The 16,242-nt window shown below is 47.6% G+C and overlaps 1 protein-coding gene across 2 annotated transcripts in view; it reads right to left on the bottom strand.

Moving 5' to 3' along the window:
- LOC131937150 (sonic hedgehog protein) overlaps positions 1 to 16,242 on the bottom strand; it is an 89,151-nt gene that overhangs the window by 18,032 nt on the left and 54,877 nt on the right. For both annotated transcript variants that reach the window (XM_059294346.1, XM_059294345.1), the window contains exons 3-4: positions 7,496 to 7,653; positions 3,168 to 3,271 (exon numbers count right to left, since the gene is read on the bottom strand). In XM_059294346.1, coding sequence (XP_059150329.1) covers positions 3,168 to 3,271; positions 7,496 to 7,653 — 262 coding nt within the window. The remainder of the gene's footprint in view (positions 1 to 3,167; positions 3,272 to 7,495; positions 7,654 to 16,242) is intronic.

Below are 16,242 nucleotides of genomic sequence, written 5' to 3'. Positions count from 1 at the left end.
TCAGACAGATACACGAAATTACACAATTAAGAAAAAGATCTAATTCTCTGCCTTCTTTCAAATTTTGATCAATTTCGATTTACCAGAAGTAGTACTTCAGCCCTATTTTCAATTTCTTTAAAAAACGCACATGAATTAATAAAATACTAATATTCCGCACTATTATACACACATTCTTTGCTGTTCACTTGGTGCGCAATGTTGTTTTCTACCAGATTATATTCTATTTAAAAAAGTTTAAGAAATTAAAAATGATTAAACAATATTAAAGAATATTCGAGAGAGTTTAAGGGAGATCACTTTCGCTTTTTAAAATTTACAACAGTGTTGCATGACTAAAAACTATTGTCTACGATTTTTAGAAATTTTTTATCATTTCATATGATAATAATTTGGCATCTAATTAATAAATGTCATATTGCATTGTTTTCGAGTTTTACCCACTTGCCGAATGTCAGTGACTTTTGTCGGTTAGAAGTGCCCGAAATTTCGCTCGCCCGTTTCGATCTATGACGACAGACAGGGGAAGCAAGTTAAATAATAGTTTGTAAAAAGTATGATAATCATAGCACTTATTTACACGATTTACGCGCGCTTGTATAGGTGGCGTTGACACGATTCGTGAAGTATGTGTGTAATGTCGCGCTGTCGTAATGTCGCGCTGTCGTAATGTCGCGCTGTAGTAATGTCGCGCTGTCGTATTTGAACTGTCATCGGCCGCTAGTTCCATCAATCACCCTTACAAAATCCTTTCGCAAATCTTATGAGCATGGTGTGTGACTTGACCTCCGCCGCAGGTTTTATAGATCCCAAGTTAAGAACCGCAGCTTTAGATATTGTTGTGCGCTAGGATCTGACTTTAGATAATAACACGGTAATACGCTAGTTAGATGGCTAATGTATCACATTAAGTAGATGGGGTTTGTTTCTTTGAAAGTGCTTGCTAGAAAGCTAATTAATTAGCCTAACACTAAAGTTTGTTAGAAGACTAATTAGCCTAACACTAACGTTTGTTAGAAGACTAATTAATTAGCATGACTCTAACACTTTCTCAATTTGGTGATAAAATCAGTGTTAAATCTACATTTGAAAAAAAAAATTCTTATAATGTAAAATTACCAAAAGCAAAGAAATGTGCGGTCTGCAATGGAAATCACCATGGCAACCAAGCCTTTAGTCACGTGGTGAGGTCACGTGTGAGAAGATGTGTGCTGATAAAAAGACACTAATTGATTTGGAAGTTAAAGGGGTGCTCACTGATAGGGGAGCGGAGAATGTTAAAAGGTGGGGGCTTGGAAGGGGGGGGGGTGTCTAAAAGTGAAGCGAGATAAGACGACACCAATTCACAAACAAGAAGGAATGCCGACTTTCACATAGATGAACGGGAGCCTTAAAAGTTTTTGCCTTAAAAAGTTTGCTTTGGTAATTGATCTAGTCGTTTAGTGACCCAGACCCAGACCCAGACCCAGACCCAGACCCAGACCCAGACCCAGACCCAGACCCAGACCCAGACCCAGACCCAGACCCAGACCCAGACCCAGACCCAGACCCAGACCCAGACCCAGACCCAGACCCAGACCCAGACCCAGACCCAGACCCAGACCCAGACCCAGACCCAGACCCAGACCCAGACCCAGACCCAGACCCAGACCCAGACCTAGACCTAGACCTAGACCTAGACCTAGACCTAGACCTAGACCTAGACCTAGACCTAGACCTAGACCTAGACCTAGACCTAGACCTAGACCTAGACCTAGACCTAGACCTAGACCTAGACCTAGACCTAGACCTAGATAAGAGCTAAACCTAGACCTAGACCTATACTATCACACCAACTGTTGTATCAACTATTAGAAACATCCGTGATATTTGTTAGCGTATCATTAAAAACAACAACTAATCCCATGGGATGGCATGATGTTAGTCTTGTCAGTGGTGTCATGTTAGTCTTGTCAGTGGTGTCAGTAATGTCATGTTATTCTTGTCAGTGGAGTCATGATGTTAGTCATGTTATTCCCCAAGTTGTCATGGGAATTGTTGAAGTAAAACACTTAGGATGAGATGTCACTGGAATACTTTTGTTAAAAGCCACCCCCACCCACCCCTAAACTCCCACCCCCACATCCACCGTCAACTTGTCTGTTGTAGGATTGTTGTCAACTTGTCACGTGCTAGACAGCTAGCCGTCACGTGCTACAGACAGCTAGCTGTCACGTGCTACAGGCAGCTAGCCAACTAGAGCATTTCTATCGTCTAAAACAAACTTTGCTACCCAGACTAAAGTCTTGATACGTCAAACAAACACATTGACAACAGCCTATTAGCTGCTCCAAGTATTTCGACCAGTGAAGTTCCAAGGATGATAGCAGATCAAAATAGAACGATTGTAAATGCTTTCACTTGCAAAGACTATTTACAATTAGCAAACATCTCCATAAGGTAATTGAACGTCAGGAAAGGAAGATTTAGACAAGATACTGATGCGGCTCGTCTGCGACTCAACCTTCATTATTAGTTTGAACAGCTGGCTTGATGCCAGAGCCCGAGAATTCACGTCTGCTATTAAAAATGGCGGGGGTCGTTTTGGTGCAAAATTATTCCCGCACCCCTCCCCACCCCTCCCGCACTTGAGAGAAACTTGCCGTCAATTTTCGGCCAATCAAGAGCATTACTCGCCAATCTGGTCGACAAACACCTGTTTCATTTGGCTTTCATTTAACTTTACTATTTTTCCACTTGGCTTTTCCAGAATAAAACTTCTACAATCGAAACTATTTGAGTGAATTTATTTGGCTTCTGTGTGTCCTGACTGGATCACTTGAGTGAGATATTTATCCTTGAGTGAGATAGTTATCTCATCTGTACAGCTGTGCACGTGCATGCCTCCAGTACCGTTATCAAATATCAAGAGCTCAGAAATCTTTAAATAGCCCATAGTCAAATTTGCAAAAAAAAAAAGTGTAAAAATTGTATATAAAACATTTTTTTAATCTTGTATGATTGATTTGATTTCTATTACGACATAAAATTCTCTTTGTTTATGTGAATCATTTCCCTTCAAACTTGAACTTAAAATGAAGAGACAACAAACAAACGCCTGGCATAGACAAACTAGAATCACTGACAAACACCCGAGGTCAACAAACATGACAATGACCATGACCTACCTGATTTGACGGAACAGTGAATGTGACCCCGTGTCTCATAGTAGACCCAGTCAAACCCCGCCTCGACTGCCAGTCTAGCCAACATGCCGTACTTGGATCGGTCCCTGCAGGGAAATATTGACATTCAGACATCCAGACCACGTTTACTGACAGACATCCAGACCACGTTTACTGACAGACATCCAGACCACGCTTACTGACAGACATCCAGACCACGTTTACTGACAGACATCCAGACCACGTTTACTGACAGACATCCAGACCACGTTTACTGACATATTAAGACATCCAGACCACGTTTACTGACAGACATCCAGACCACGTTTACTGACAGACATCCAGACCACGTTTACTGACATATTAAGACATCCAGACCACGTTTACTGACAGACATCCAGACCACGTTTACTGACAGACATCCAGACCACGTTTACTGACATATTAAGACATCCAGACCACGTTTACTGACAGACATCCAGACCACGTTTACTGACAGACATCCAGACCATGTTTACTGACAGACATCCAGACCATGTTTACTGACAGACATCCAGACCACGTTTACTGACATATTAAGACATCCAGACCACGTTTACTGACAGACATCCAGACCACGTTTACTGACATATTAAGACATCCAGACCACGTTTACTGACAGACATCCAGACCACGTTTACTGACAGACATCCAGACCACGTTTACTGACATATTAAGACATCCAGACCACGTTTACTGACAGACATCCAGACCACGTTTACTGACAGACATCCAGACCACGTTTACTGACATATTAAGACATCCAGACCACCTTTACTGACAGACATCCAGACCACGTTTACTGACAGACATCCAGACCATGTTTACTGACAGACATCCAGACCATGTTTACTGACAGACATCCAGACCACGTTTACTGACATATTAAGACATCCAGACCACGTTTACTGACAGACATCCAGACCACGTTTACTGACAGACATCCAGACCATGTTTACTGACAGACATCCAGACCATGTTTACTGACAGACATCCAGACCACGTTTACTGACATATTAAGACATCCAGACCACGTTTACTGACAGACATCCAGACCACGTTTACTGACACATTAAGACATCCAGACCACGTTTACTGACATATTAAGACATCAAGACCACGTTTACTAATAGAAATCCAGACCACGTTTACTGACACATTAAGACATCCAGACCACGTTTACTGACATATTAAGACATCAAGACCACGTTTACTAATAGAAATCCAGACCACGTTTACTGACAGACATCCAGACCACGTTTACTGACATATTAAGACATCCAGACCACGTTTACTGACAGACATCCAGACCACGTTTAATGACACATTAAGACGTCCAGACCACGTTTACTGACACATTAAGACATCCAGACTACGTTTACTGACAGACATCCAGACCACGTTTACTGACATATTAAGACATCCAGACCACGTTTACTGACAGACATCCAGACTACGTTTAATGACACATTAAGACATCCAGACCACGTTTACTGACAGACATCCAGACCACGTTTACTGACGCATTAAGACATCCAGACCACGTTTACTGACATATTAAGACATCCAGACCACGTTTACTGACACATTAAGACATCCAGACCACGTTTACTGACACATTAAGACATCCAGACCACGTTTACAGACACATTAAGACACCCAGACCACGTTTACTGACACATTAAAACATCCAGACCACGTTTACTGACAGACATCCAGACCACGTTTACTGACACATTAAGACATCCAGACCACGTTTACTGACACATTAAGACACACAGACCACGTTTACTGACACATTAAAACATCCAGACCACGTTTACTAATATAAATCCAGACCACGTTTACTGACAGACATCCAGACCACGTTTACTAAAATGTCCACCTACCTGTCTAATGTTGTAATGTCCACCTACCTGTCTGATGTTGTAATGTCCACCTACCTGTCTAATGATGTAATATTCAACTACCTGTCTAATGATGTAATGTCCACCTACCTGTCTAATGATGTAATGTCCACCTACCTGTCTAATGATGTAATGTCCACCTACCTGTCTAATGTTGTAATGTCCACCTACCTGTCTGATGTTGTAATGTTCACCTATCTGTCTGATGTTGTAATGTCCACCTACCTGTCTAATGTTGTAATGTCCACCTACCTGTCTGATGTTGTAATGTCCACCTACCTCTCTAATGATGTAATGTTCACCTACTTGTCTAATGATGTAATGTTCACCTACTTGTCTAATGATGTAATGTCCACCTACCTGTCTGATGTTGTAATGTCCACCTACCTCTCTAATGATGTAATGTTCACCTACTTGTCTAATGATGTAATGTTCACCTACCTGTCTAATGTTGTAATGTCCACCTACCTGTCTAATGATGTAATGTTCACCTACCTGTCTAATGATGTAATGTCCACCTACCTGTCTAATGTTGTAATGTTCACCTACTTGTCTAATGATGTAATGTCCACCTACCTGTCTAATGTTGTAATGTCCACCTACCTCTCTAATGATGTAATGTCCACCTACCTGTCTGATGTTGTAATGTCCACCTACCTGTCTAATGTTGTAATGTCCACCTACCTGTCTAATGTTGTAATGTTCACCTACCTGTCTGATGTTGTAATGTCCACCTACCTGTCTAATGTTGTAATGTCCACCTACCTGTCTAATGTTGTAATGTCCACCTACCTGTCTGATGTTGTAATGTCCACCTACCTGTCTAATGTTGTAATGTCCACCTACCTGTCTAATGTTGTAATGTTCACCTATCTGTCTGATGTTGTAATGTCCACCTACCTGTCTGATGTTGTAATGTCCACCTACCTGTCTAATGTTGTAATGTCCACCTACCTGTCTAATGTTGTAATGTTCACCTATTCTTAGAATGATGTAATGTCCACCTACCTGTCTGATGTTGTAATGTCCACCTACCTGTCTGATGTTGTAATGTCCACCTACCTGTCTGATGTTGTAATGTCCACCTACCTGTCTAATGTTGTAATGTCCACCTACCTGTCTGATGTTGTAATGTCCACCTACCTGTCTGATGTTGTAATGTCCACCTACCTGTCTGATGTTGTAATGTCCACCTACCTGTGTAATGATGTTATGTCCACCTACCTGTCTGATGTTGTAATGTCCACCTACCTGTCTGATGTTGTAATGTCCACCTACCTGTCTAATGTTGTAATGTCCACCTACCTCTCTAGTGATGTAATGTTCAACTACCTGTCTAATGATGTAATGTCCACCTACCTGTCTAATGTTGTAATGTTCACCTACTCTTATAATGTTGTAATGTCCACCTACCTGTCTAATGTTTTAATGTCCTCCTACCTGTCTGATGTTGTAATGTCCACCTACCTGTCTGATGTTGTAATGTCCACCTACCTGTGTAATGATGTTATGTCCACCTACCTGTCTGATGTTGTAATGTCCACCTACCTGTCTGATGTTGTAATGTCCACCTACCTGTCTGATGTTGTAATGTTCACCTACCTCTCTAATGATGTTATGTCCACCTACCTGTCTGATGTTGTAATGTCCACCTACCTGTCTGATGTTGTAATGTCCACCTACCTGTCTAATGTTGTAATGTCCACCTACCTCTCTAGTGATGTAATGTTCAACTACCTGTCTAATGATGTAATGTCCACCTACCTGTCTAATGTTGTAATGTTCACCTACTCTTATAATGTTGTAATGTCCACCTACCTCTCTAATGTTGTAATGTTCACCTACTTGTCTAATGTTGTAATGTCCACCTACCTCTCTAATGATGTAATGTCCACCTACCTGTCTAATGTTGTAATGTCCACCTACCTGTCTAATGTTGTAATGTCCACCTACCTCTCTAATGATGTAATGTCCACCTACCTGTCTGATGTTGTAATGTCCACCTACCTCTCTAATGATGTAATGTTCACCTACCTGTCTAATGATGTAAAGTCCACCTACCTGTCTAATGTTGTAATGTCCACCTACCTCTCTAATGATGTAATGTTCACCTACCTGTCTAATGTTGTAATGTTCACCTACTTGTCTAATGATGTAATGTTCACCTACCTGTCTTATGATGTAATGTTCACCTACCTGTCTAATGTTGTAATGTTCACCTACTTGTCTAATGATGTAATGTTTACCTTCCTGTCTAATGATGTAATGTTCACCTACCTGTGTAATGATGTAATGTCCACCTACCTGTGTAATGATGTAATGTCCACCTACCTGTCTGATGTTGTAATGTCCACCTACATGTCTGATGTTGTAAAGTCCACCTACCTGTCTGATGTTGTAATGTCCACTGCCCGTCCCTCGTAATGGAGTGAGTTTTCTACATGCATCCCGTCCTCATCCCAGGCCTCTGTGACCCTGAGCTTGACCCCTGGCCACTGGTTGAGCACGGAGATGGCCAGCGTGTTCAGCTTGTCCTTACAGCGCTGTAATGGACATGGTATTTGGTCAGACAATCAAGGTAGACAATCACGTCAAACAATCAAGGTTGACAATCAAGGGGAACAATCAAGGGAGACAATCAAGTCAAACAATCAAGTCAAACAATCAAGTCAAACAATCAAGTCAAACAATCAAGTCAAACAATCAAGTCAAACAATGAAGGTAGACAATCAAGTCAAACAATCAAGGGAGACAATTAAGGGGAACAATCAAGGGGGACAATCAAGGGAGACAATCAAGGGGAACAATCACGTCAAACAATCAAGGTTGACAATCAAGGGGAACAATCAAGGGAGACAATCAAGTCAAACAATCAAGGTAGACAATCAAGTCAAACAATCAAGGGAGACAATCAAGGGGAACAATCAAGGGGCACAATCAAGGGAGACAATCAAGGGAGACAATCAAGTCAAACAATCAAGGGAGACAATCAAGTCAAACAATCAAGTCAAACAATCAAGGGAGACAATCAAGGGGGACAATCAAGGGAGACAATCAAGCCAAACAATCAAGGGAGACAATCAAGCCAAACAATCAAGGGAGACAATCAAGTCAAACAATCAAGTCAAACAATCAAGGGAGACAATCAAGGAAGACAATCAGGAGAGACCATAAAAGGGGGGGGGGGGGAATTAAGGAAGAAGATCATGTAATATAATCGGCGGATAATTTTTTGAATTACGGCAGATATTCTAATAGTTTTCAATAATCAAGTTATAACAAAATTTTACGAGGTTCTTAGCTAGACAATATGGGATGTGGTTAGCTAGACAATATGGGATGTGGTTAGCTAGACAATATGGGATGTGGTTAGCTAGACAATATGGGATGTGGTTAGCTAGACAATATGGGATGTGGTTAGCTAGGCAATATGGGATGTGGTTAGCTAGACAATATGGGATGTGGTTAGCCATACAATATCAAAGGTGGTTAGCTAGACCATCACACACTCTGTATAGTTGTCTATGGTATCTTTCATATATATGCAAATCTTTAACTTAGCCACTCCACACCCGCCCCCTTTCGCATATTCTGTACAACTAAATGTAACGGGTAAAGGATAGTGACGCCATTTTTTGGAAGAAAGAGCAGAGTTTTCGATCAGCGCCCATAAATTGCCGCCTGTTGAACAAACGAGTCTTGCATCAATCGCCGGTGTATCTGAGAAAATCCTGCTCCTAGGTGGCACCGTCCCAGCCCGTCTTATTCTTACTATGTGTTTACAGCAGACTAGGCGCGCCGCCTCACCGCGCGCCTACCTCACACACAGCAGTGCTCACCTTGAAGGCCTGAACTAACTCAAGAGGCTGTTAACACGTCGTGTCAGAGTTTTATGTCGCAGGTAGGTGTGTGGGGAAGGTAGGTGTGTGGCGCAGGTAGGTGTGTGGCGCAGGTAGGTGTGTGGGGCAGGTAGGTGTGTGGGGCAGGTAGGTGTGTGGCGCAGGTAGGTGTGTGGCGCAGGTAGGTGTGTGGGGCAGGTAGGTGTGTGGGGCAGGTAGGTGTGTGGGGCAGGTAGGTGTGTGGGGCAGGTAGGTGTGTGGGGCAGGTAGGTGTGTGGCGCAGGTAGGTGTGTGGCGCAGGTAGGTGTGTGGCGCAGGTAGGTGTGTGGGGCAGGTAGGTGTGTGGGGCAGGTAGGTGTGTGGGGCAGGTAGGTGTGTGGTGCAGGTAGGTGTGTGGGGCAGGTAGGTGTGTGGCGCAGGTAGGTGTGTGGGGCAGGTAGGTGTGTGGCGCAGGTAGGTGAGCTGTGTGGCGCAGGCAGGTGTGTGGGGCAGGTAGGTGTGGTGTGTGGCGCAGGTAGGTGTGTGGCGCAGGTAGGTGTGTGGGGCAGGTAGGTGTGGTGTGTGGCGCAGGTAGGTGTGTGGGGCAGGTAGGTGTGTGGGGCAGGTAGGTGTGTGGGGCAGGTAGGTGTGTGGCGCAGGCAGGTGTGTGGCGCAGGTAGGTGTGTGGTGCAGGTAGGTGAGGTGTGTGGCGCAGGCAGGTGTGTGGGGCAGGTAGGTGTGGTGTGTGGCGCAGGTAGGTGTGTGGCGCAGGTAGGTGTGTGGGGCAGGTAGGTGTGGTGTGTGGCGCAGGTAGGTGTGTGGCGCAGGTAGGTGTGTGGGGCAGGTAGGTGTGTGGCTTAGGTAGGTGTGTGGCGCAGGTAGGTGTGTGGCGTAGGTAGGTGTGTGGGGCAGGTAGGTGTGTGGCGCAGGTAGGTGTGGTGTGTGGCGCAGGTAGGTGTGTGGCGCAGGTAGGTGTGTGGTGCAGGTAGGTGTGTGGGGCAGGTAGGTGTGGTGTGTGGCGCAGGTAGGTGTGTGGCGCAGGTAGGTGTGTGGGGCAGGTAGGTGAGGTGTGTGGTGCAGGTAGGTGTGTGGGGCAGGTAGGTGTGTGGGGCAGGTAGGTGTGTGGGGCAGGTAGGTGTGTGGCGCAGGTAGGTGTGGTGTGCAGGTAGGTGTGTGGGGCAGGTAGGTGTGTGGTGCAGGTAGGTGTGTGGGGCAGGTAGGTGTGGTGTGTGGCGCAGGTAGGTGTGTGGCGCAGGTAGGTGTTGGGGCAGGTAGGTGTGGTGTGTGGCGCAGGCAGGTGTGTGGGACAGGTAGGTGTGGTGTGTGGCGCAGGTAGGTGTGTGGCGCAGGTAGGTGTGTGGGGCAGGTAGGTGTGGTGTGTGGCGCAGGTAGGTGTGTGGCGCAGGTAGGTGTGTGGGGCAGGTAGGTGTGGTGTGTGGCGCAGGTAGGTGTGTGGCGCAGGTAGGTGCGGTGTGTGGCGCAGGTAGGTGTGTGGGGCAGGTAGGTGTGGTGTGTGGCGCAGGTAGGTGTGTGGTGCAGGTAGGTGTGTGGCGCAGGTAGGTGTGTGGGGCAGGTAGGTGTGGTGTGTGGCGCAGGTAGGTGTGTGGCGCAGGTAGGTGTGTGGGGCAGGTAGGTGAGGTGTGTGGCGCAGGTAGGTGTGTGGTGCAGGTAGGTGTGTGGTGCAGGTAGGTGTGTGGCGCAGGTAGGTGTGTGGTGCAGGTAGGTGTGTGGCGCAGGTAGGTGTGTGGTGCAGGTAGGTGAGGTGTGTGGCGCAGGTAGGTGTGTGGCGCAGGTAGGTGTGTGGCGCAGGTAGGTGTGGTGTGTGGCGCAGGTAGGTGTGTGGCGCAGGTAGGTGTGTGGGGCAGGTAGGTGTGTGGCGCAGGTAGGTGTGTGGCGTAGGTAGGTGAGCTGTGTGGCGCAGGTAGGTGAGGTGTTTCGCAGGTAGGTGTGTAGTTCAGGTAGGTGTGTGGCGTAGGTAGGTGAGGTGTGTGGCGCAGGTAGGTGTGTGGCGCAGGTAGGTGTGTGGTGCAGGTAGGTGTGTGGTGCAGGTAGGTGTGTGGCGTAGGTAGGTGTGTGGTGCAGGTAGGTGTGTGGTGCAGGTAGGTGTGTGGTGCAGGTAGGTGTGTGGCGTAGGTAGGTGTGTGGTGCAGGTAGGTGTGTGGTGCAGGTAGGTGTGTGGCGCAGGTAGGTGTGTGGTGCAGGTAGGTGTGTGGCGCAGGTAGGTGTGTGGTGCAGGTAGGTGAGGTGTGTGGCGCAGGTAGGTGTGTGGCGCAGGTAGGTGTGTGGCGCAGGTAGGTGTGGTGTGTGGCGCAGGTAGGTGTGTGGCGCAGGTAGGTGTGTGGGGCAGGTAGGTGTGTGGCGCAGGTAGGTGTGTGGCGTAGGTAGGTGAGCTGTGTGGCGTTGGTAGGTGAGGTGTTTCGCAGGTAGGTGTGTGGTTCAGGTAGGTGTGTGGCGTAGGTAGGTGAGGTGTGTGGCGCAGGTAGGTGTGTGGCGCAGGTAGGTGTGTGGGGCAGGTAGGTGTGTGGCGCAGGTAGATTTGTGGCGCAGGTAGGTGTGTGGCGTAGGTAGGTGTGTGGCGTATATAGGTATGTGGGGCAGGTAGGTGAGTGGCGCAGGTAGGTGTGTGGCGTAGGTAGGTGTGTGGCGTAGGTGATGTGTGTGGTGCAGGTAGGTGTGTGGCGCAGGTAGGTGTGTGGCGTAGGTAGGTGTGTGGGGCAGGTAGGTGTGTGGCGCAGGTAGGTGTGTGGGGCAGGTAGGTGTTTGGGGCAGGTAGGTGTGTGGCGCAGGTAGGTGTGTGGCGTAGGTAGGTGTGTGGGGCAGGTAGGTGAGGTGTGTGGTGCAGGTAGGTGTGTGGCGCAGGTAGGTGAATTGTGTGGTGCAGGTAGGTGTGTGGCGTAGGTAGGTGAGGTGTGTGGCGCAGGTAGGTGTGTGGTGTGTGGCGCAGGTAGGTGTGTGGTGCAGGTAGGTGTGTGGCGTAGGTAGGTGAGGTGTGTGGCGCAGGTAGGTGTGTAGTGTGTGGCGCAGGTAGGTGTGTCGGACAGGTAGGTGTGTGGGGCAGGTAGGTGTGTGGCGTAGGTAGGTGAGGTGTGTGGCGCAGGTAGGTGTGTGGTGTGTGGCGCAGGTAGGTGTGTCGGACAGGTAGGTGTGTGGGGCAGGTAGGTGTGGTGTGTGGCGCAGGTAGGTGTGTGGCTTAGGTAGGTTTGTGGCGCAGGTAGGTGTGGTGTGTGGCGCAGGTAGGTGTGTGGCGCAGGTAGGTGTATGGCGTAGGTAGGTGTGTGGCGCAGGTAGGTGTGTGGCGCAGGTAGGTGTGTGGCGCAGGTAGGTGTGGTGTGTGGCGCAGGTAGGTGTGTGGCGCAGGTAGGTGTGTGGCGCAGGTAGGTGTGGTGTGTGGCGCAGGTAGGTGTGTGGCGTAGGTAGGTGAGGTGTGTGGCGCAGGTAGGTGTGTGGCGCAGGTAGGTGTATGGCGTAGGTAGGTGTGTGGCGCAGGTAGGTGTGTGGGGCAGGTAGGTGTGTGGGGCAGGTAGGTGTGTGGGGCAGGTAGGTGTGTGGGGCAGGTAGGTGTGTGGGGCAGGTAGATCGATATGACTAAAAGACTCTAAAATACATCTATATGACTGAATAACGCAAACAAATCAGCGAGATTACTGATGAGTTTTTGTTTATTCACCTTTTGAGACACCAGTGATTCTTGTGTAAAGGTAGCTCGTAAGGCATATAATGGGCACATACTAGGCAGATACTATGCAGATAATGCTGATGTAGGGGACAATATTAAGACATGTAACGCAACAGATAAGACCTAACTGTTGTAGATCTCATGATACAAATAAATTAGGCGCTAATACATTTCATCTTATACGGCCGTACAACATTTAGTTCTTCGGATTTTTTACCTCTGCAGTCATGGAACTTTGACGTCCACAGCCATGGAACTGACGTCTACAGCCATGGAACTTTGACGTCAACAGCCATGGAACTTTGACGTCTACAGCCATGGAACTGTCGTCTACAGTTATGGAACTGTCGTGTACAGCCATGGAACTTTGACGTCCACAGCCATGGAACTGTCGTGTACAGCCATGGAACTGTCGTGTACAGCCATGGAACTGACGTCAACAGCCATGGAACTGTCGTCTACAGCCATGGAACATGACCCCCGCAACAAGGAACACGTATAAATTGTGTTCGTGGGGTCATTGGGTGCAGATGTCTGCCATGATTTTATTGTCCCACTGGCGACTGTCTCGCGGGATTATAAGGACAGGGGAAATAACTGACACACTGCTGGCAACTGCCATGTCGAGCTTCGCTTTTTAAAAGAGCTAATCCGGTCGTTAATCCAGTCTTTCTCCATCGCGCGCCTCCCCTCCCCGGCGTGATGAAGCGACGAGTGTTGGGCTAGCGGACATCAGAGGGACGGTCGTGTTCCCCTCAGGTTCCCCTGGTGTTCCCCTCAAGTTTAATCTACTCCTGTCTGCCCGCCTTAGAACTGTGTGGACAGTGTCGCCCATAATCTCCCGCCCCCAGCTTTAAAGTCCCACTTATCTCCCGTTTACGTCGTTCCTCTTGTTGGCCTATATTTATTGCGCTATAAAATACTTTTCTCTATTAGTCCTGTGCCCCGCTTGTAGATAAGAATTGTACGCAAAAAGGAAAGTTCAGCCCTGGGATTTCAAATAAAACCACGCGAAACACAGGGTCAACGGAATTTCCATCTTTAAAGATTGTTTTAAAAATCAGAAAATTCGCGAATGGTGTAGGTGGGGGGGGGGGGGGGGGGGGGACAAACTTCATCAGATCTGATGAGTGCTGTGCTAAGGGGATATAAAGAAAACTAATTATAAATCGAATGACCATTTTATTTCATCTCAGTGACGTCAATAGGTTGCAAATGTCATTGGTATAAGGTGTCGCTCCCTAAATGAAATGTATATACAGACAGACAGACAGACAGACAGACAGACAGACAGACAGACAGACAGACAGACAGACAGACAGACAGACAGACAGACAGACAGACAGACAGACAGACAGACAGACAGACAGACAGACAGACAGACAGAAAGACAGACAGACAGACAGACAGACAGACAGACAGACAGACAGACAGACAGACAGACAGACAGACAGACAGACAGACAGACAGACAGACAGACAGACAGACTGACAGACTGACAGACTGACTGACTGACTGACTGACAGATTGACTGACTGACTGACAGAGAGACAAGTGTGTGTATAATAGTTCTGAACATTATTACTTCATAAAAAACGTTGATTAATTTTCAAAGAGTTTATTAATCAAATAATTAAGTCACAATTTTTGTCATAATAGATTGTCTTCAAGTCTTGACTTACGTGAAAAGTTTGAAAGAAATATGTCAGAGGTCAGGTCGAAGAGTTCAAACGTTTGCTCGCAAGTTTCCGATAATGGCGGACGAAAGACAGAGGAAACAAGTTAAAAATAAATTCTTATGCGCTTTTTTAAAATCGGAAATAGCGTAAAGTTCTACTTCGGTTCACCGGAAATAACACAACACTGACAGAAAATAGAGAGTCAAATCATTTATTTGAGAAATTTCGTCTATCTAACTGAAGAAGTACCCAAATAATAGCGAAAGTAGATTAAGTTTCACTTCCGGTTACTGTTGTAAACCGAGCTGTAATGATACTCAAGTTATTGTGTTCACACACACACAGATACTATATATATATATATATATATATATATATATATATATATATATATATATATATATATATATATATATATATATATTTAAGTGCGCTATAAAAATAACCATACGCTTATATCTCTACATTGGTATGACATATATTACATTTAATTAATTGCATGTTTTTAATTTGCACTTTCTGCAAACCTAAAACATAAAAGTATTAACACATTCCATGCAAATACACATTTGTGAAATTTTTGCTGCGCCCATCCACACTCCCCATTATCCAATCACACTCCCCATTGTCCAGCCACACTCCCCACTGTCCACCCACACTCCCCACCCACACTCCCCACCCACACTCCCCACCCACACTCCCCACCCACACTCCCCACCCACACTCCCCACCCACACTCCCCACCCACACTCCCCACCCACACTCCCCACCCACACTCCCCACCCACACTCCCCACCCACACTCCCCATTATCCAATCACACTCCCCATTGTCCAGCCACACTCCCCACTGTCCACCCACACTCCCCACCCACACTCCCTACTGTCCAGCCACACTCCCCACCCACACTCCCCACCCACACTCCCCATCCACACTCCCCATTGTCCAGCCACACTCCCCACTGTCCACCCACACTCCCCACCCACACTCCCCACCCACACTCCCCACCCACACTCCCCACCCACACTCCCCACCCACACTCCCCACCCACACTCCCCACCCACACTCCCCACCCACACTCCCCACCCACACTCCCCACCCACACTCCCCACCCACACTCCCCACCCACACTCCCCACCCACACTCCCCATTATCCAATCACACTCCCCATTGTCCAGCCACACTCCCCACTGTCCACCCACACTCCCCACCCACACTCCCTACTGTCCAGCCACACTCCCCACCCACACTCCCCACCCACACTCCCCATCCACACTCCCCATTGTCCAGCCACACTCCCCACTGTCCACCCACACTCCCCACCCACACTCCCCACCCACACTCCCCACCCACACTCCCCACCCACACTCCCCACCCACACTCCCCACCCACACTCCCCACCCACACTCCCCATCCACACTCCCCACCCACACTCCCCACCCACACTCCCCACCCACACTCCCCACCCACACTCCCCACCCACACTCCCCACCCACACTCCCCATCCACACTCCCCATTATCCAATCACACTCCCCATTGTCCAGCCACACTCCCCACTGTCCACCCACACTCCCCACCCACACTCCCCACCCACACTCCCCACCCACACTCCCCACCCACACTCCCCACCCACACTCCCCACCCACACTCCCCACCCACACTCCCCCCCCCACACTCCCCACCCACACTCCCCACCCACACTCCTCACCCACACTCCCCACCCACACTCCTCACCCACACTCCCCACTGTCCACCCACACTCCCCACCCACACTCCCCACCCACACTCCCCACTCACGCTCCCCACCCACACTCCCAAATGTCCAGCAGCACTCCCCTCTTTTCTATTACCAACATTTAGTTAACATTTAATTAGAAATATTTTTGACAAGACTAAGTTTATGATAAGGTTATTGATCACTTATCTTCAGAAGTAGATGTTTATTCCAAAATTTCAAAT

Source organism: Physella acuta, unplaced genomic scaffold, assembly GCF_028476545.2.
Source record: "Physella acuta isolate Inbredline_101_S28 unplaced genomic scaffold, ASM2847654v3 ptg000200l, whole genome shotgun sequence".
NCBI lineage: Eukaryota > Metazoa > Mollusca > Gastropoda > Physidae > Physella > Physella acuta.
This window is presented reverse-complemented; position numbering and strand designations above follow the sequence as displayed.